At 35.8% G+C, this 23,329-nt stretch overlaps 1 protein-coding gene across 1 annotated transcript; it reads left to right on the top strand.

The window, feature by feature from the left end:
• The first annotated feature begins 10,796 nt into the window (after positions 1–10,796).
• Positions 10,797–23,028, top strand: LOC143228604 (testis-specific serine/threonine-protein kinase 6-like). Its single transcript, XM_076459830.1, has 3 exons — positions 10,797–10,833; positions 11,643–11,875; positions 22,274–23,028. Exons 1-3 carry the CDS (start codon positions 10,797–10,799, stop codon positions 22,922–22,924), a joined length of 921 nt encoding a protein of 306 aa, XP_076315945.1. The 3' UTR covers positions 22,925–23,028.
• Positions 23,029–23,329: the final 301 nt, after the last annotated feature.

Here is a 23,329-nt window from a genome sequence, read left to right as displayed (position 1 = left end):
AGCAACAAACTTAAAAATCTGCTTCTTTTATTGTTTTAAGTCATAAACTGTTGATGAGCCAATGCCATAGAACTCGCACAAAGCCTTTACCGAAGTTCCTTTATTTTTTCAGTAATTCCACCTTTGAAGCACAGATAATGATTTATGCTTACGCTTAATAACACTAGCATCACCTTTCACAACTCTTGGATTCTCGAAAGACATGATATAGGTTTAAAATACAGGCAAAATATAAGCTAAAACAGGAGTGTATAATCAAAACACTCGTCTTGGATGTAAACAAACCTAATGTCTTGGCGCTGCCAACAGCGCCTTTTTGGTGGCTGAGTTACAAACTAATGGCGGCAGATTTAAAATGTGCTGGACCATGAGAGTTGCCAATCTACAGAATGTCAGACTAAAGACTTTCCATTCTAATAGATTCAAATGGATTATTGAACTTGAAGGATGTCAATGGTTCCTGACGAAATTGTAATAGCGGAATGTTGAGCTAATAAATATAAATTCTGGAGATATACACCCTTGTGCAAATTAATTGAAACAAGACGGAAAATTACGATTTTTTTTTTCAATTTTTTGCGTTTTATTTCTGAGAATCCAAAAATTGCTCATAAATTAATACATGATATGACCGCCTTTTCAGAAGATCATAAATCCGCTTTGGCATCTAGTCCACGAGTTGACTACAATCTTTACTAAATTTTGGATCGCGGTACCACACCTCAATTATGGCCTCAATTAGCTTATTTTTCGTAGTACAGTGTTTTTCCCAAAGTCTTTCCTTACAAATTGCCCAAAGATTTTCAATAGGATTTAAGTCCAGATAATTTCCAGGCCAGCCCAGTACCTTTATTCGCGTTGTAGTTATAAAATTCTTCACAAGTTTCGATGTGTAGCACGGAGCCAGATCTTGCTGAAAAATGCCAGATCCATCTAGAAATATATTTTTCAATTCTGGAATGACTCTTCTCTGCAAAACTTCGATGTACTGTGGTCCTCGCATCATACCTTCTACGATATGTAAGCCTCTGACGTCATAGTAGCTGAAAAAAGCCCCAAAAGATATTCTTCAAGGGATGTTTTAGGAACTGATTGATGTGAAATTCTCGAAGTTTCTCACCTGGTGATCTGCGAACATGCAGACTTCTTTGACCCTATACAAAGAAATGAGTCTCGTCACTGAATGACACCTTCCTCCATTGTTCTTGCGTCCATTTCTTGTATTTCAGACTCCATTGATACCGTTTTTTCTTTATTGAGTTGGTAAGAAGTTGTTTTTTGACTGGTCTCCTTGCCCTTCTAACGCAATTTCGAATAATGTAATATTCCTCAAAATTTCGTCATATATTCCAAAAATAGATCGACCGTACTGCAAAACACAGCTAATGACGCCGTCTGTGTAAAAAAATGACTATTAAAGGAAATCAGCGAGCCTACACCGGCCGTCATGCTGAAAATATTGTAAAATGACCATTTGTTTTAATTAATTTGCACAAGGGTGTAGGTCGTTATTTTATTTGTTGAAATAAATATGTTATATAAAAAAGTGAAACTCCAAACACAGTAATAACTCTTAAATTTATACATTTTGCGATTGGAAAGAAGATTTTATGTTATAAGCCTCAATTTCTACTGTCTCTTTTGCTTGTTTATAAAATATTGCCCATTTTATATCTGATAAAAAAGAAGTAATTAGCCGATTATTTCATGATTGGAAGTTTAAAACAAATAGAACAGTTAGACACTTGCAGGCATATTTACTAAATGTTTCTAAATATCCAGCTTCAATAACCATAATACATAAAAATAACTTTGGTTTTCAGGATTTGACATCTAAAATTTTTCTTCTTACTGGTGCAGCCTTGGATGGATTGGTGGTTAGGGCATTTGACTCTTAAACTGTGGGTTCTAAACCCCGACTCCAAATATTTTCGCTCTTTCAGCCATGTTATAATGAGACGGTGAGTCCCATAACTCATTGGTAAAATAGTTTTCATTATGTAGTTTATCACTGCTAAGTTAGGCACATAATCCTTAAAAAGTTTTGCGCAAAATTTAAAACTAGCCAACTGGTTACTGGTGACCTCCATTCCAAGTTTTTAATTTGTTTCCAATATGCCCCTGGTGGATTAATGGTAAGTTTAGGAACTTACAACGCTGAAAAGTAAAATGTTTAATTTCCCATGGTATGCAGATAACCTATTATGTAGTTTTACGTTAAAACGTCAATTTTTGAACCCCCTCAAATACGGATACAAATACTTCACTCCTTTTGACCCCAACCCCCTGTTTGCTGAAAATAGTGGGTATGTTGTCGAGCGACATCATACTATCATGCGTATATTAATATTGTTACGAAATTGAGTAGACTGAACTGATATTAAAGTTCTAAACAATTTTTAGAATTTATTAAAGTTGAGAACCATTATCTGAAAAATAGTTCTTACTCACACAACACATCGTACTGTTACACGAACGTACCTTTAACAGTTAAGTCTACAGAAATCGACGTTTAAAAAACTTTTTATTAGTTTTTTTTTCAGTGGCATAGCGGTGTGTCTGCGGATTTAAAATGCTTGGAACCGGGTTCGATACCCGTGGTTGACAGAGCACAGTTCGCCCCTTTTATAGCTTTGTGCTTAATACAAAACAACAACTACTCTTTTACCAACGATTAGTGGGATTGATCGTAACATTATAACGCATGTTTAATGTGACGGGGATTCAAACCCGCGACCCTCTGATTACGAGTCGAGTGCCTCAACCACCTGTCCAGGCCGGACCTTTATTTTATGATAACTTCGATGATATAACAAGAAAAATAGTTTAATTTAGAAATGATTTAGATTTGGAATTGGTGTTTTTTCTTTCATGAAAAGTTTTATGCACTTTGGCATATGGTAAGTTATTGAAAATTACCTTTGTACTTTGGGCTTAATTATAGAACAAATAATACCTTAGGCTTTCCTATTGCACTATGACAAGTTTAACAACATTTTATTTATATTTTTGCAGTTGTTTAATAAATATTTAAATGTTTTGACATTAAGTTGTAGAGAAAAGCGAGATAAAGTTACGAAAGATTTCAGTGAAGTAGTGTTTCAGCTAAGCCTCACGTTACGTTTATGTGTTAGGCCTAATGCTTAAATTAGACTACAGATAAACCTACTAATACTAACGTTATTCGGTTAATATATAGTTATATGTATAAGTGGAAACAGTATTTAAATAACTAAACTAAAGAAATTATATATTTCTTTGATATTTACATACTCAGTTACAGTGTGTAAATAGCTAGAACATGAATACAAAAATTGAAATGTAAAAATGCTTAAGAATATTTTATAATGCAGCAATAACTAAAATGCTGAATTTTTTTCTAATTTTTTATGACTAACATTAGACATAACATGTAAATATTGTTAGTGTTGTGTATAAAGAAAGGGCTATATGAAACAGTGTAAGACTTTTATTTTAGTCATCACCACCCACCGCCAACTCTTGGGCTACTCTTTTAATGAATAACCGTCATAAAATTGTTGTTAGTTAATTTAACTAACATTAGACATAACATGTAAATATTGTCAGTGTTGTGTATAAAGAAATATTATGAAACAGAAATTTTATTTTCAATGTAAATAAAATTGTTGTTAGTTAATTTATAAAAATCTTTACAGAGATTTTAAAATACCCTTTGTTTTTAACAGACTCTACACTAGTAATGATAATAAAAATCACACTTGAGATTGCGGGTATTTTGTCATTGACTTTTATTAGTAATTACTACCTTACGAATTTCAGACAAGAGGCGTTTGATAACACTGTTTAATTTTTTTTTGTCTCCCACATGTGAATTGAAGGCCTTTTGTTTAATATTAGACTTTATCATAGTATTGTGGAGAATATTTCTTGAGCACTGATATGTGGCAGACAAAATATAGAAATAAAACATTTCCCCTTTTATACAGAAAACTAATGGCTCAGCGGTAAGTTTGAGGGTTTATAACTTAAACATTTGGGTTCGATTGCAGTCGAATGTGATTTTCATCATTACTATTATGTTTGTACTGTTTATTTTTATAATAAGTCTGATGAGGGTGGGCCCGGCATAGTCAGGTGGTTAGGGCGCTCGTCTTGTAATCTGTGGGTTGTGGGCTGGAATCCTTATTACACCAAATATGTTCGCCCTATTAGCCGTCGGGGCGTTATAAAGTGAGGTAAATCCTACTCTTCGTTGGCAAAAGAGTAGCCTAAGAGTTGGCGGTGTGTGGTGATGACTAGCTGCCTTCTTACACTGCTAAATTAGGGATGGCTAACGCAGATAACCCTACGTAGCTTTGAGCGAAATTCAAAAACCAAACCAAACCTTACGCTAGCCTCAAATGACGCTCCACCAAAAATGAATTTAATGTAACGTAGTACTACTTATTCAAGTAATTTCCTTTGATCGTGAAAAATAAATTATTTTTTATTTTGGTTATGAAGCCTTTTTTTACGGTTTGTTTTTAATTATTACTTTGTTTCATACGTAATTTAAGTGAGAGTGGACCACAACAATATGTTTTATGTCATTGTTGCAATATGTATATATTGCTTAACAACGAATGGAGAGGCAACAGAAGCCTATATTTTATTTTAAACTATGGGTTTCTGGATTTCCAGGAAATACGTCACAGCACAAGAAAGCAGTGACCAACCACATACATTTAACAACCGCCTTTACAAGCCCTTAAACTTCGAGTCCGACTCAAGTCTAAATATATTTAAAACGCATGAAATTCGATCAAAATTTAAAAACAATAAGACAGTTACTCGAAGTCGCTGGAGGCACATTTTTCGTCGATCCGATTACAGTATAATGGCAGATAAAGGATATCGACTAGGTAAAACATTAGGGTCTGGTCAATTTGCGAAGGTAGGCTTCATTGCTGAAATAGTGTTATCGGTTTTATTTGATAAAACATTACTTTTAAAATAGGAAAAAGTGCTTCTAATATACAGTAAAATGCTTTATCTGGTTTAAACTAGTTCACGGCTCTAAGGTTTGCTACAATGCGTACTACATAATCTATAAGTCTACGATGAAACGGTACAGATGCAAACTCTCGTGAAATTCTCACGAAATTTTAATTCAAAAACAGTTTAATTTGCAGTGACGGTAGTTTACGAAACGTCAGACAATAAACAAAAATGGGTTTAGAATAGCTACGCCTAAGGATGTAGAAGAAATAATATTTTTATAAATGGAAAAAAAAAACTTCTTTATCGTAAAAATCGTTAAGATTTAGCAGTTCGGTTGCATGATAAGGGACGAGGCTTATCACTTAACAATGTAAGTAACTCGTTTGAATTTCGCACAAACCTACACGAGGGCTATTTGCACTAGCCGTCCCTGATTTAACAGTGCAAGACTAAGAGGGAAGGTAGCTACTCATCACCATTCACCGCCAACTCTTGGGCTACTTTTTTAGCAACGAATAGTGGGATTTACCACAACATTATAACGCTCCCACGGGAATTCGAACCCACAACCCTCACTCGCAAGTCAAGCGCTCTAATTACCCAGTGATAGTGGGACATCTCAAGCAAACTTTAACAGAAACAACTCATATTCAGCTTTTGAATGAATATTTTTGATTTATTCATGACAAAAACTCAAAAGAAAGGTATATTACATTGCTTTCCAAAGCGAATCAACTGTCTCAAAAGTCAGTATTTTAACGTAGCTTAGAAAATAGTCTTCTAACAGGATAAACTAGCAAAATCGAGTTCTATTTATATTGTATTAAAGCGTCCTGACAGCAAAGTTAGAGTGGTGTTAGAATGACCTTTACGCTCTAGGTAATAATGATAGATTTTTCTTTATATCAGGAGAGTAAATGCAATTCAGTTTCTCCATAATCTTATTGTTAAAACGTATAAATCCCTCCAGTGCACATAAAATTTAGAAGAAAAAAAAAACACAATATCAAAACATCTAATATTTTTGCTTTCATTTGTTGTTGTTGTTTTTTCATTTTGCGCAAAGTTACACGAGGGCTATCTGCGCTGGCCATCTGTAATTTAGCAGTGAAATACTAGAGGGAAGGCAGCTAGTCATTGCCACCCACCGCCAGTTCTTGGGCTTCTCTTTTACCAACGAATAGTTGGACTGATCATAACATTATAACGCCTCAATGGCTGAAAGGGCGAGCATGTTTGGTGTGACAGGGATTCGAACCCACGATCCACAGGTCATATTATTTCGTAATTAACAGTTGTGTTGTAGTGGATGAAAACGATTTCTGAAATTCTTTTCTGGTATTAGTTTTAATCAGGGTGGGTCGTGCACCCTCATATTTCACTTTAGCTCACAAAAGTTCACCCTCTCTAGAGAATATTTGTTTTTTTTACCTTTCTTGTAAATCCGTATCACTGTGTGGTGGTCCCAACAAAAGCTCCACCTCCCCGCCTCCCGCAAGAAAAAAAGGACTAGACCTGATCTTGATTTTAATAAGAAATGATTGAAAATAAGTGTTTTTAAGGAACTAGGCCTAGAATATTACTAGATCTTTTTGGCTGAGAAATAGGTATATAACTTAATAACAAGTTAAACCACATAAGTTGTTGATGTTCTATTGTCGTTAAGCGCAAAGCTACCCAAACGTTTATATATACTCCGCCTACCACGGGTATCGAAACGCGGTTTCTAGCAGTATAAGTCTGAAGACATACTACTGCACTACTGGGGAACGGCAGAGATGCTTGTGTATCTTAATTTTAAAATTGACGGTTTGCGGTTAATCAGAGTCACAAATATTGGACATATATATATATATAAATGAACAAAGCAGGCACAAACAACAACAACAAAAAAAAAGAATTTGAAGACGGTGCATGAATTAAAAGGATCCCCAGAGCATTGGGAGACCCAGAGGCAAAGGGTGTCGTGACCCTAAAACGAAAGTAAAAAAAAGAAAAAAAGATGGTTTTAATCCAGAAATAGGAGGAGGTAATCTTCGAACCTTACTCTTGAAAGTTGAACATGGAAGGTATACCAGAGGATTTTGGGGTCTTTTATGTGGGGGAGGCACATTTCTTTATTCCAGATGAGCTTCCAGGGGCGTTACCCCTGAAGCCCACACCGTAAATGTTTACGCTTGCGTTGATGCCTTCGGCGCCATCCTTTCAAAACCTTATCCCCCGAATACTAACGCTGGATTTTTCAGTGCGTCAGGATACAGGCTTTAATGCTGGTTGTAAAATATGCCCTGGGTTTTGTAGGTGACTGCAGACGTAAAACCTACATTGTGATGGGAATACACCATCTGCTAGTCTTAAGCTCTGTTCGTTTAAGAAAACAAAATCATCAAAAACATAAATTAGAAGAACAAGGTGTGAATGCTCAAGTCCACAACTTCCCGCGTGTATATCACATTTCGTTGTCCGCAGACAGTTATGGAAAGGTAACTACTTTCTGAAGTAATAGAAGAAAGAAAAATAAAAGTGAGTTTCTACATTTCTGGGTGAATCGCGATGTGGGTTCTACTTCCAAACCCCGAGAAACGTTTTATATTCTATATTATAACCTGTATCCTAGAGGCCCTTTTAATTTATTCATTAAAGTATTTTTCACCTCAGGTTTGGATTTGTTGTTTATAACTAACTCCTTCTTTTTTTATGGCACCTGCCAATGGTATGGCATCGAAGTTATACACCTATAAACCGGGTTTTGATACACGTGGTGGACAGAATACAGATATCCTTTGTGTGTAACTAAAAAACAAACCTATTGATATCAATTACTGCTTGATTGCTTAACTATTTGTTTTGTTTTTTGTTTTTGTTTTAATTTCGCGCAAAGCAACACGAGGGCTATCTGCACAAGCCTTCTAGCAGTGTAAGGCTAGAGGGAAGGCAGCTAGTCATCACCACTCACTCACAATTCTTGGGCTACACTTTTACCAACGAATAGTGGGATTGACCGTCACATTATAATGCCCCCCGGCTGAAAGGGCGAGCATATTTGGTGCGATGGGGATTTGAACTCGCGACCCTCGGATTACGAGTCGACCGCCTTAACCAACCTGGCCATGCCGGGCCCATCGCTTAACTAAATACTGATTTTTTACACACACACATATAAATATATATACTGCTGATTATGTAAGGTATTTCTCTATTCATCATTTGGAGCTTATAAATAAATTGAGAAATATTATTTCAGCATTTAGGAATGTCTTTCTGTTATCAACTTTAACTACAAAAATCATATAATTGGATACCCTAAATTTCTCAAACTTTCAATATCTTGTTACATAATTGTACACTAGATGACACTATAACCAACATACAATAATTTTCTTGATAGTTAATGCCGCTGAACGAGGAAATGTACCTCACCCAACAAGAATAACAAAATATTTAAAAATTGTAATATGTGACGAACTAAAATAGAATCACCAGCCAAAAGCTATAGATTCCAGTCAGGCTATCTATCAAGAGTCTCAATGAGTTAAATAAGCTATCGAATTTTGTCCAGAGCCTGACTGACATTTTCAGTCGAACACTTGGCAGAAAATAGCATCTGTGGTTTCTGCTGTCAAATGTGACGCCGACATGGTATTAACAAAAACGATGGTTTTTGTGAATTTTAAAATGATGTATGTTACCCGTTATTGAGTGGTATGACAAACCTATTCTATAGCAGCAAATTGTTCCGGATAAACGCAGTGATTGAACTTAAGGGAAATTCATGGTAGTGAAATGCTTTTAGTCAGTGCATATTGAAATTTCCGATGTATAATTAAAACAGTCAACGGATGTGTTTGCATACGGATGAGATTCATTTAGTTGTTGTTGTTGATTTTAATTTCACGCAAAGCTATTCGAGGGCTATCTTCGCTAGCTATCCCTAATTTAGCAGCGTAAGACTAGAGGGAAGGCAGCTAGTCATCACCACCCACCGCCAACTCTTTTAACCAACGAATAGTTAACATCCCCATGGCTGAAAGGGCGAGCATGTTTGGTGCGACGGGGATCTGAACCCGTGACCCTCAGGTTACGAGTCGAACGCCTTAACCCACGATTCATTTAGTGAAATTTTAGAAAGTTCAAGGGCATAAGTGTGGGGTCAAAGGTGTACAGAAAGTAAAATAGTAGTTTTATATTCTGTCAGAAGTTGCTCTATGACCTAATGCTGTTGCTATTCAAGTAGGAAAGAAGATAATCGATCCCTGTGTAAATTATGTTTATGATATAAATAATTTATATGTTAATCTGAAGGAAGGGGAGACAAATTTAAATGTATTTCAATTCATAGATTTCAGAGTTAAGAATGAAACAAAATAAATTTGGAATGATGGCAATTTTAACAGGAATGGACAAATAACATTAATTTATGTACGGCTTTTCAATTACTTGGAAATAAACCATGCTTTCCTGCTACAGTGGTCATGTCATCATTAAATCTTTTCATATTTCAACCTTTTCTACATCTTTATGCTTTTGATATGAGACTGTATTCTGCTTTCTGGGATTGAAAAAAGAATCATATGGTCGCTAGGTTCATCATCTTCTGCTGATTTAACCCTAATCCTCTTGTGGTCTATCCAATAAGTCTACATTCAGAGTACGTGAAAGCACCACGAAGATCAATATTGTCGCAGATGTCCTCGTGCGTCAGGATGAAACCTAGGTATTTAGTTGACACTTTTCTTAAAAAAAAATCCTATCACGTAAGATTCATCACCCAAGAAAGGTTTGTGCACAAAATATTAGGTGGTGGCTCCGAAAACATAAGTGTGCAGAGAATGTTCAACTTTATCCAAAATATTTGCCTCCGTTGCCTCTGAAACAAACAAATTCTACTATGTCTAAAATTAAAGTTGGTTTAATGAAGGACATTTACTGAGATCTGTTTTGGATATAGATAAACATGTTTAGAATTATAAATTAATTACTTTTCAAAGTAGGACATCGAAAAAAGTATAATTATTTTGACATTTTGCTTTGAAATGTAATTAAAAAAAATGCAGTTGTTTAAAGGCGACCTTACAAACATATTTCCCAACTTCGAGTTTTGCCTTTTTGTGTGTGTTTCATTCACTGTGAAATAATAATAGTTAAATATCTATTGCTTGCAAGTGCAATCTCAGTAGTGATATGCTGAAAAAAAGGAATATATTATTTATCAAGAAGAAACAAAATTTATCATTTTAGTGCCTCCAAGTGGTATATCTGCCGACTTATACCGCTAGAAATGAGGTTTTGATACTCGTGGTTGGCATAGCACAGATAGCTTATTGTGTAGCTTTGTGATTAACTTCAAACAAACAACATGGCCAGGTGCTTAAGGCGTTTGACTCGTAATTTGAGGGTCGCGGGTTCGAATCCCCATCACACCAAACATGCTCGTCCTTTCAGCCGTGGGAGCGTTATAACATGCGGTCAATCTCACTATTCTTTGGTGAAAGAGTAGCCCAAGAGTTGGCGGTGGGTGGTGATGATTAGCTGTCTTCCCCTCTAGTCTTACACTGCTAAATCAGGGAAGGCTAGCGTAGATAGTCATCGTGTAGCTTTGCGTGAAATTTCAAAAACACACAATCAAACAAGCACACGAACCAGAATATCAGATTGAAACAGGCCCGGCTCCATTACCTCTCCATTGAGGGTCTAGTGATGCTTCTGTTGACTCCTTTTAGCGATTTAAAAGTTATGTTTTTAAAAAAAAAATAGTAATATAAGTTTTAAACCGCTAAGAAGAATAAACTTAGATGAGCTAGAGTGGAATTTGCAGATGCAAGGTTCACCTTAGCATGACCCCTAGCGCTGGTCCTGCGTGTCAGGTTGAAGGTTTGTTATATGGCTTTGCTAAAGATAAATATAAGTTAAAAAGGTTCAGGTAAAAAAATGTATATAACAGTCTTGTCTGTTATATTTCCATCTAACTTCTTCACAAGGTGTGGATGGATCGCCACAATTGGTATGAAAGTACATTAGATTCATGCAGGGTTACATACAAATTTTCAGTTTTGCATTTTGCGGTTTTTATGGGCACTTTTGCATTGTTATCACTACTTCGCTCACTCTAGATGAATCTTTCTCAAATTTGATGTGGAGGTTTATTGGGACCATGGAGAGATACATACAAATTTTCAGTCATGCATTTTGCGTTTTGTAATTTTTTTGAGCATTTTCGCGTTCATTACCACTACCTCACCTTTGTGGTTGGATCTTCATCAAATTTGGTGTGGAGGTTCATTGGGCTAAGGGGAGATACATACAAATTATGAGATTTGTTGGATACAAGGGGAGATACGTATAAACTATAAGGTTTGCGTTTGACAGTTTTAATGGGCATTTTTTATCTTTACTTACTCCCTGTCAATGTATCTTCACCAAACTTGGCATGAGGGTTTGTTAGGTTCATAGGGAGATACATACAAATTTGTACTTTCACTTTTTGCGTTTTGCAGCTTTTATGGGCGTGTTTTTATGTTTTTTCACAATTACATGTAAGGGAAGTAACTTTTCATGTCCTTAGCTAACTTTTCATTAATCATAAATTTACATATCTTACGTCCGTGAAATTGGTACTCCAGTTACTATAGGATATTTGTGTTTATTATTGAATTAAACATGTCATTTTACTGTTATTAAAGTTATTTCTCACAAGGATATATGGAATCTGATACCCACTGTATATTTACAGGTAATAGAAGCTGACGAACTACTTCAGAGTGGGAACAATAAAGTTGCTATAAAAATAATTGATCTGAAGTACGTTCACCAAGAGTACGTTGAGAAATTTTTTCCAAGAGAGTTGTCCGTGCTCAAAAAGGTCCGACATCCACATATTGTTAGAATGATTGCACATTTCATCATAAATGAAAAGGTCAGTATATATAATACACAACGCTTCGTAGATTAAACTTTCATTCCATTTTATTTATAAAATCACTAAAACTTAATCCTAATTTTCTTGTGATTAGCTCCTAAGCCTACTTTCAGAATATGTGCAAGAACCATGAAGACTGTTTGTTTTGTAACTTCGCGCAAAGCTACACGAGGGCTATCTGAGATAGCCGTCCCTAATTTAGCAGTGAAAGACTAGAAGGAAAGTAGCTAATCATCACCACCTACACCCACCACCAACTCTTGGGCTACTCTTTTACCAACGAGTAGTGGGATTGACCGTCACATTATAACGTTCCACGGCTGAAAGGGCGAGCATGTTTGGTGCGACTGGGACTCGAATCCGCGACCCCCAGATTACGAATCGAACGCCTTAAGCAACCTGGCCATGCTGGGTCTCCCATGAAGATCAATATTGTCATTGATCCATGTTTCTGCATCCAAATAGCTTAAAAGAGGAGGATGAACAATTTCAGTGTTAACCCTGCTTGTCGGATTTTTGTCATTGGCTATGTTAGAAATAAATTGAAAAATTAGTCACATTGAATTTTTGTCATTGGTTATGTTAGAAATAAGTTAAAAAATTAGTCACATTGGATTTTTGTCATTGGCTGTGTTAGAAATAAGTTGAAAATTAGTCACATTGGATTTTTGTCATTGGTTATGTTAGAAATAAGTTGAAAAATTAGTCACATTGGATTTTTGTCATTGGCTGTGTTAGAAATAAGTTGAAAATTAGTCACATTGGATTTTTGTCATTGGTTATGTTAGAAATAAGTTGAAAAATTAGTCACATCGGATTTTTGTCATTGGTTATGTTAGAAATAAGTTGAAAAATTAGTCACATCGGATTTTTGTCATTGGCTATGTTAGAAATAAGTTGAAAAATTAGTCACATTGGATTTTTGTCATTGGTTATGTTAGAAATAAGTTGAAAAATTAGTCACATTGGATTTTTGTCATTGGTTATGTTAGAAATAAGTTAAAAAATTAGTCACATCGGATTTTTGTCATTGGCTATGCTAGAAATAAGTTGAAAAATTAGTCACATCGGATTTTTGTCATTGGTTATGTTAGAAATAAGTTGAAAAATTAGTCACATTGAATTTTTGTCATTGGTTATGTTAGAAATAAGTTAAAAAATTAGTCACATCGGATTTTTGTCATTGGCTATGCTAGAAATAAGTTGAAAAATTAGTCACATCGGATTTTTGTCATTGGCTATGTTAGAAATAAGTTGAAAAATTAGTCACATTGGATTTTTGTCATTGGTTATGTTAGAAATAAGTTGAAAAATTAGTCACATTGGATTTTTGTCATTGGCTATGTTAGAAATAAGTTGAAAAATGAGAAAGATTTAAGAAAAATATATATATATATTGCATTGTACTTCTTCTTTGAAAAAAAAAAGGAAACGTTTGAAGTGACTCCTAAAATTATGCTCGCCCTTTCAGCCATTGGGGCGTTATAATGTTACGATCAATCCAACTATTCGTTGGTAAAAAAGTAGCTCAAGAACTGGCGGTGGGTGGCAATGACTAGCTGCCTTCCCTCTAGTATTTCACTGCTAAATTACAGACGGCCAGCGCAGATAGCCCTCGTGTAACTTTGCGCAAAATGAAAAAAAAACAACAACAAATGAAAGCAAAAATATTAGATGTTTTGATATTGTGTTTTTTTTGTTTTCTTCTAAATTTTATGTGCACTGGAGGGATTTATACGTTTTAACAATAAGATTATGGAGAAACTGAATTGCATTTACTCTCCTGATATAAAGAAAAATCTATCATTATTACCTAGAGCGTAAAGGTCATTCTAACACCACTCTAACTTTGCTGTCGGTACGCTTTAATACAATATAAATAGAACTCGATTTTGCTAGTTTATCCTGTTTGAAGAGTATTATTTTAAGCCACATTAAAATATTGACTTTTGAGACAGTTGATTCGCTTTTGAAAGCAATGTAATATACCTTTCTTTTGAGTTTTTGTCATGAATAAATCAAAAATATCCATTCAAAAGCTGAATATGAGTTGTTTCTGTTAAAGTTTGCTTGAGATGTCCCACTATCACTGGGTAATTAGAGCGCTTGACTTGCGAGTGAGGGTTGTGGGTTCGAATTCCCGTCCAGCCAAAGATATTCGCCTTTTTTGCCGTGGGAGCGTTATAATGTTGTAGTCAATCCCACTATTCGTTGGTAAAAGAGTAGCTCAAGAGTTGGCGGTGGGTGGTGATGACTAGCTAGCTGCTTTCCCTCTAGTCTTACACTGCTGAACTCGGGAATTTGCGCGCAATTCGAAACAAACTTAAACTACAAATCCATATTTTGACTTCACCAATTGTAACTCTAGGTCATGGAGACAAAATATGGATTTGTAGTTTGATTAAATAATCTATATAGTATCTCCAGCCTTGTTTCCTTTTTACGATCTCTGTTTGCATGTCTTTAAATTTCCAGTTTTTAAATCATGTCAATATAAGTGTGAAGTTGATATTGAGTAAATTAACGTTTAAACGTATTCTCTGTAAGTATAACGAACGTCTAGTATGTAAGTGACTAAATCTAGTAGACATGTGTCTAAATCCTTTTTATGTTCACTTTATTAACTCCATAATCTCTTTTATGTTTTCAAGATTAATTCTATTTTTTGTTGTATTGCTTAATATTAATATTATGTGTAGATTACATAATATCTGATTAAAAATCAACGACAAACAAATGACAACTTGGAAAGATTTTACTAAAATACAAACAAATGACAACTTGAAAAGATTTTACTAATCTACAAACAAATGACAACTTGGAAAGATTTTACTAAAATACAAACAAATGACAACTTGGAAAGATTTTACTAAAATACAAACAAATGACAACTTGGAAATATTTTACTAAAATGAGATGTCTTATTGTAGTGATTTCTGTTGTGGCGTATTACGTTTTGTCATATTGATTGTAGATATTGGATAGTGTGTCATTCTTTACGTTGTTATTTTCTATTGGTGTATTAAATTTTGTTACGTGGCTTGTAGATGTTAGAGTATATTGGATAATTATTTGTTAATAACTATTAAATGTCTATCAACGGTTAGTATATGTGAAGAATACGTAAGTTGTTTGTGCATTCAGAACGTCTCGTATGTAATAGTTAAAAAAATGTGTAGTGTTCGTTCGTTCGTTCGTTTTAGATTTAAGTCACATTAAGCTATCTGTTGTGTCCACTGCAATAATTGAACCACATATTCTACTGTTGTAAGTCCGTAAATGTACCACTGTCGTACTGGGGGACGAGTATATAGCGTTAGTGTTGGTTTGTTCTTGGTAATTGGTTTGTATCCCGTTTCAAACTTGGTATGGTTGTGTGTGTGATTAGTGATCCCGTTTCAAACTTGGCAAGTGTGTGGTGTTTATATGGTTATGTTATCGATATCAAACTACAAGTGTTGGCATATGGTTGTGTGTGTGTTTAGTGATTGTGTTATGTTATCGATATCAAACTACAAGTGTTGGCATATGGTTGTGTGTGTTGTGTAGTGATTGTGTTATGTTATCGATAGCAGTTAGTATATGGCAGGTGGTTGGTGATATATTACCAGTGATTTTTGGGGTAAGACCAGTACTGGTTGGTATATGATTGATGGTCGTTGGTATCTTACCAGTGGGATTGTTGGGCTACGGCCGCTAGTAGTTAGTATACGACTTGTTTTTGCTATATAACACCGATAGTAGCTGGTATAAGACTAGAGAATACTGATATGCGATAGTCAATTTTTAATATATAATTAGTTTAGGAAGGATATTTGTTAGTGATTGATGATTAATTATATGTTTTTTAAAGTGGACACATTCTAGTCCGTTTCAAAAACTCTCGCCTAAAATCTTACCAAAAAGTGGGCCTTACTTTTCTTCCAGGAGAAGAAAAAAATCATTTTAGTTAAGACTCGACGTTTTTAGAAAGGGCAGTAACTCCCTTTATCCATGGATTATATTAATTGTTTTTATTTATTTGATATCTACTCAAAGACGTACGAGATATCAATAATTTATAAACATAGAAGAGCTCGTACTTTATTCTTTGTAAACTGCAACAAAAGAACTGTAGAGACTATTTACTGCACTTTCCTAGTAGTCAGTTTGGTTGTTTTTGATCAATATCGGCCTATGAGTTTCCAAGTGAAAGGATCCAAGAAAATCTTCTTAAGTTCTATAGTTGGATTAATTAGTAAAACCAAAGACTTTGACTGAAAACAAGAACAAGGCTCACGTGCTGGTATTAGTTCGAGTTTCAGAGGTTAATACTGGAGTGTTTGTTTGTAGTTAAGCACAAAGCTACAACAGGCTAGCTGTGCTCTGCCCACCACGGGTATCGAAACCGGTTTTTAGCGTTGTAAGTCCACAGATGTACCACTGGAGTCCTACTGTATAGTGAAAGGGATGCTCTGCACTACGGACGTCAACAAAGCTCTAGGAGTGCTCTCTTAACCAACACGGACGTTAGCAGAGCTTCAGGGCTGTCCTCGTAACCAATATGGACGTTACGAGAGCTCCAAGACTGTCCTCATAACTAACACGGACGTTACCAAAGCTTCTGGCTATCCTCCTAACCAATGAGTATGTTACCAAAGCTTCTGAGCTATCCTCCTAACCAATGCGTATGTTACCAAAGCTTTTTCTGGGCTATCCTCCTAACCAATGAGTATGTTACCAAAGCTTCTTCTGGGCTATCCTCCTAACCAATGAGTATGTTACCAAAGCTTTTTCTGGGCTATCCTCTTAACCAATGCGTATGCTACCAAAGTTTCTTCTGGGCTATCCTCCTAACCAATGAGTATGTTACCAAAGCTTTTTCTGGGCTATCCTCTTAACCAATGCGTATGCTACCAAAGTTTCTTCTGGGCTAACCTCTTAATTAACATGGATGTTACCAACAACGTTCCTCTTTATTAGAAGCTACTTCCCTCGAGCCTAAGAAGAGTTTACTTAACAATAAATCCTGAAGATGTTTCATCGGCTTTAATCTAAAAAAATATAGAAACTTTTTGTGGAACGTTCTTCATTTTTCTTTCAGTTGATAAACGTTTCTTGAAATTTATAAAATTACGTGTTTGTCTTCAGACATTTTCATGGCGTAGTTGTTTTTTTTTTAAGACTTGAGAAAGCTATATATTAGAGTTATATCGTAGAATATTACCCACCCGTAATGAATGTGACAAAAAACAAAAATAGCTATGTTTAACATATATATAAAATACAACCAGGCCCTAAATGTTAGAGAAAATCAACTACCATTGTATAGAAGAGTTTGCTTTGTTTGTCCTCAAACCATCATTCCGGTCGATTTTGTAACGAAACTTTCGCTCGTATACTCATGACTAGCAGACTGCAAAATCCCTCAAGGAATTCCACGTTTCTTGTTAGTAATATAATGATGTGACATGTGCACTATGCATTTATGAGTTTTCTCGTTTGTTAGTGATACATTTTTCTTTCTTTTTTTTTTTCTATTAAATAAAAATCTTTAACGAGATGTTGTGTGGAATGAACGTCGATAGAACTTTCTTTTTCTAATCTCATTTGCATGAACGTTCCCTAGGTTTGTTTGTTTTGAATTTCGCGCAAAGCTACACGAGGGCTATCTGCGCTATCCGTCCCAAATTTAGCAGTGTAAGTCTAGAGGGAAGGTAGCTAGTCATCACCGCCCACCGCCAACTCTTAGGCTACTCTTTTACCAACGAATAGTGGAATTGATTGTAACATTATAACGCTCCCACGCCTGAAAGGACGAGCATGTTTGGTGCGATTGGGATTCGAACCTGCTGTCCTCGGATTGCGAGTCGAGTGCCTTAACCACCTGGCCATGCCGGGCCGTTTCTCCAACACTAGGGCTACAACTGATTAGTTAAAGTTCGCAATAATAAATACATTTGTTATATTTCATACCTAAAATAACGTTGCTACTTACGTAAATTCCGGTAATCTGTGGCACAAGCGAATAAGATTGGTGTCATAAACCCTCTGGATAGCATACCATGTTAATCCTTAACTACCTGCTGGTACCCATTATACAGTTGAGTACACTGAACCAATTGGAATAAATATGTTACTCAGAAACACAATGATGCGGTTAGGGTAAAACTCGAACCTTCAACCTCTCGACTACGAGTTCAAAGAACTAAACACTAGGCCTCGTCTGTCCCGCTTTTTTATAGATATAGATGTAGTTATTGTATATTAGTACAGATATTATATGTTTGCTATTAACGCCTTACTGGCTTATGTTTAGCACAAATTAATACAAATAATGTTTATTTGTTATTAAGCATATAGTTATATAACAGGTTATCTTATTATGCTCTTCACGGGTATCGAAGCCCAATTTTTAGTATTATAGGTCTACAGCTTTATCGCTGAGGTAGTGGATGGGGTAAATAAGAGGAACATCACAGAATAAACTTACATAGCTGTACTTTTTCATTCCACGTTTGGACACTATTTCTAAAAAATAGTGGACCAAATACAGTCTATGGGGTTAACGCTTCGGTCAGCGGGTCAAAAGGTTCGAGATGTGATGCCATATTTTTAGTTTCGACTGCGTTTTGAAAAGTTACATTTAATCCCCTTATTCAGTTTAGAGAGCTGAATATAACCCTTACGGCGGCGAGTGCTGCTTTCTGATTTTCCTTCGACTAGAAATTCAGAATTAAGATTGTCTATACCTGAAACATTAGATACTTTAAGCCGGGCGTTCATGTTTAAAATAGCAATATGCTTCGAATAATTTAGATGTAAAATTATAATATGTTTAAAGTCCTAAAGTTCTAGGGAACGGGCCCGACATGGCCAGGTGGTTAAGTCACTCGACTCGTAATCCGAGGGTCGCAGGTTCGAATCCCCGTCACATAAAACACGCTCGCCCTTTCAGCTGAGAGGGCGTTATAATGTGATGGTCGATCCCACTATTAGTTGGTAAAAGAGTAGCCCAAGAGTTGGCGGTGGTTGGTGATGACTATCTGCCTTCCCTCTAGCCTTACACTGCTAAATTAGGGACGGCTAGCGTAGATAGCCCTCGCGTAGCTTTGCGCGAAATTCAAAAAACAAACTTAGAGAAATTGATTAGTTTCACGTGACTAGTTTTACACAGTTTTTCAAGAGCCCATGCACTTTGCAGTGGCCACTTTACAACAGTATCTTTCAAATTTTGAATTTTTATGGTCATTATTACCCTTCTTATTAATGAGAGGATTGTGAAAACTAATTATCTCTGAACGAAAATTTCCGTTTTAACCAAACTGTAACTAAATTGAGCACTTCTGAACAGAGATATTATTATTTTTAAATTAGAGTACAGAATCAGACGTAAACTTTCACAGTTTTATAATTATGGCATTTTGAGTTTCTTTGTCTAATCTACAACAGGCAATTAGAGATATCGTGGAAACATAATTATTCCATTAACCTTTATTGCTTTAATTACTTTTTCTTCCAACACACGTTAAGCACGTGTTCGTGTCTGTGTACTTAATACGATGTAACTTCGTGTTTATCCGTGCTTCCCAGACTTATACCTTTTGCTGTTCTTTTCTACACAAATACTTTTATTTATCAGTAATCGTATTTAACTTGCTTTCTGTTTTGTCTTTGTTGCAGCCCCCCAGTGGCACACTGGCCTGTCTGCGGACTTACTAAAAACCGGGTTTCGATATTCGTGGTGGGCAGAGCACAGATAGCCCATTGTGTAGCTTTATGCTTAATTCTAAACAAAAAAAAACTGTTGCAAAAACAAAATAGGGGTTGACGGACTTAGAATGTTAAAATTTGGGGATCGATCCTGCGGTGTGCACAGTTAATAGCCTACTGTGATTTTGCTCTTTTTATTTTTTATTATTTAACAATCTTATAAAATTTAGTTCCATTTTATTTTTGAATGAATCTACACAGTTATGATATTTATGAATTATGATTATATGTCATTAGAATATTGGCATGGCATGGCTAGATGGTTAGGGCGCTCGATTCACAATCTGAGGGTCGTGGGTCTGAATTCCAGTCACACCAAACATGCTTGTTCTCTTTCAGCCGTGAGGGCGTTATAATTCTACGGTCAATCCCACTATTCGTTGGTAAAAAAGTAGCCCAAGAATTGGCGGTAATGACTAGCTGCCTTCTCTCTAGTCTTACACTGCTAAATTAGGGTCAGCTAGAGCAGTTAGCCCTCGTGTAGCTTTGCGCGAAATTCAAAAACAAACAAACGCTACTTGCAGTGTTTACTGACTGCTAAATTAATTAAGGACGGCTAGCGCATATAGCCCTCGTGTAGCTTTGCGCGAAATTCAAAAACAAACAAACAAAACTACCAATTAAACATTCATTGTGAGGATATAGATCTTTAATTATTACACCAAGCACTAGACGCTTAGATTTAAAAGATAAATAACTAAAGTAAAAAAAACGAATTCTAGACAATATATGGACGTTGCTCTGAAAAGGGCCGGAGTACGTGTGGTTACTCTGACCCTCAAGCACCACAACTACAACACAGTAGTAGCTGAGAATTGAAGTTAGGGATGAAGGAAGAGGTCTTTTACACCTGACTCTCCTGGGTATCAAAATTTCCAACATACCCAAATACCTATAAAGAAGTGTTTACTGATGTTATCCTGGTATTATAAACTATAAGACACAGCTCAATATGCTCCATTGGGTTTATTCTGGTACGATAAACTACAAAGGTCAATGTACTTTACTGGCGTTATCCTGGTATGAAATAAAGTTCAGCGAGACTTACAGAGTCTATTCTACCAGGATAAGCTATAAAAACAGTTTATGATGCTCTATTCAGTTTAAACTGGTACCATAAGCTACAAAGCGAGGATTTATGTGCTGTACTGTATTTATCTTCGTATCACACACTGTTGAAGTATAATTATGTTACATTGTATGTTTAACCTTCATAGATGCAGGTTACACAATAATATCAATATTAGTTTTATTTATTGGTTTCTAAAAGTTGATGCTTCCATATATTAACAATGATACGCAGAATTTTTTGTGAAGTTTGGACATCAAAATTCATCGACAAATACAGAACTTAAAAGTAGCCTAAAACACGAGCAACAAACATGGACTTTTGAGATTAAAACTTGTTCAAATCTTGAGTAACCAGCACAAAGTTTGGAGGTTACAATCTATTCGAGCCTTGAGTAGTCCAAACGTGAAAATCGAAATTTTGGGTAAAGAACGAAAGTTGGAGATTAAATCTTGTCCAAATCCTCATTAACTAACATGGAAACTTCTCCCCATACAAAATATTAGTGTTCTACACCTTATCGGTTAACACATAAACGAGCACTGTCCACAGACGTTGAGAAGATTTCGTTCTTTATTTGGTTTCTTCTGCAAGTTTACACGAAGTTACTCAATGACTATCTGCGCTAACTGCTCTCAGTTTTTAAGCGACAGACTAGAGGCAAAGCAACTAATTAGCGCCACCCACCACCTCTTAGGAAAAAGTGAACATGTTTTGGTGATAGGTTTCGATCCTTCCACCCATATATTGCTTGTATAGCTCCATCAAATTCTTGTTAAGAAAGTACCCCAAATGTGAATAGAATATAAAACGTCTCCACTGTTCGGTTAAAGTTAACAGTTTCATTAAGAACGCGAGGACCTGGCATGACCAGGTGGTTAAGGCACTTGACTCGTCATTCGAGGGTCGTGGGTTCGAATCCTCGTCGCACTAAACATGCTCGCCCTTTCAGCTGTGAGGGCGTTATAAAGTGACGATCAATCCCATTATTCTTTGGGAAAAGAGTAGCCCAAGAGTTGGCGGTGGGTGGTGATGAATAGCTGCCTTCCCTCTAGTCTTACATTGCTAAATTAGGGACGGCTAGCGCAGATAACCCTCGAGTAGCTTTGCGCGAAATTCAAAACCAAACCAAACCATATCTTTGTTCAGTACGCCAGCTCGAGATCTGCCTTTTTCTGCAATCGCTAGTAAATTGGCCGTAAATGTTAATAAATCGAATGTAGACTATAATGAATAGCTTTCGTGAGTTTTTCTGTATTTGATGGGATAACTTGTAAAACGTTTTATATCTTGTAAGTTATGTCAGTTGTTGCGTCATTCGTCACCAAAGATGTTCTGAATCTTAAAGTCTGAAAGCAAAATTTAGGCTTGGGAAGAAAACGTTTTATATCACTCTGTATACCTAAAGCTCAGTGCTAAAAGGTATTGTTAAGGTGCTGATTCTTTATCTAGTTGGTTTATGATTTAAGTGATGAAATTATTATCCATGTTTACACACATAAGTTTAGAGGTGGATAAACAAGTCGCTGTATTTCGTATGTTGCTTCTTAGTTCATTTTTTCACTGCCTTATAGGCGTTCTTGGTGTTGGAACACCATGGTCAAGGAGATTTACTCTCTACAATAAATGACGATGAAACATACTTCCGTCTCACACCGGAAGTGGCCCGGAAATGGAGCTGTCAACTGTGCGAAGCAGTGGAATACCTTCATCGGCTAGGAATTGCCCACCGTGACCTGAAAATGGAAAATGTTTTGATTTCCACGAACTTTAACATTAAAATCAGCGATTTTAGTTTTGCCAGGGAAGTAGTGGGTATCACTTGTCTTAGTGACACCTACTGTGGGTCTTACGTATACACTTGCCCCGAAATTTTAAAATGTGTTCAGTACGATCCGCATAAAGCTGATGTCTGGTCACTTGGAGTGCTGATATTCGGACTTCTCAACCGTCTTATGCCTTTTCCTAACCATCTCAGTCCTGTGGTCATCATCAGGTTTCAACTAGGACGTCGATACCGCTGGAGCAACAACTTACACCTCCTTCCAAGAAGACACGAACGGATTTTTGCAATGGATTTAGTGGATTCAATGTTATCTCCCGCTGAAAGCCTGAGACCATGTTTATCAAAATCTGTGAGACACCCGTGGTTCTATCCTTGTCGTGGCGCTACTCTTATCACCCCAGATGAGGCCTTTTCCATTTGGAAACGAAATAAATGGTAGCGTTTCTTTTCTTGAATGAGTGATCAACTTACGGTCCATATTCTCTCTTAGTAATTAAAGATTGTTCGTTTAAAAAATAGATTAATTATGTTTTTAGCAATTGCAAAGAATTAACATTATAAAATTTAAAAAAATAATTGTTATCCAACATAATTGTTTACTGTTTAACTAGTATTAAAATTTGAAATAACTTTCGTACTTCTATTAATCGCTGACAAAATATATGTATTGATTTATTATGTGTAAGATGTTAAAAATCTGAGAAAGGCCTGAAATTATACGTTGTTAAACATTAAAAAAATAACAAAGTTCTATTTAGTTGCTATTATTTTTATTCACCCGACAAATAATTTGTTTGTTGTTTTTTTTAATTTCGCGCAAAGCTTGTTTGTTTTTGAATTTTGC

Source organism: Tachypleus tridentatus, chromosome 10, assembly GCF_004210375.1.
Source record: "Tachypleus tridentatus isolate NWPU-2018 chromosome 10, ASM421037v1, whole genome shotgun sequence".
In the NCBI taxonomy this organism is placed as follows: Eukaryota; Metazoa; Arthropoda; class Merostomata; order Xiphosura; family Limulidae; genus Tachypleus; species Tachypleus tridentatus.
This window is presented reverse-complemented; position numbering and strand designations above follow the sequence as displayed.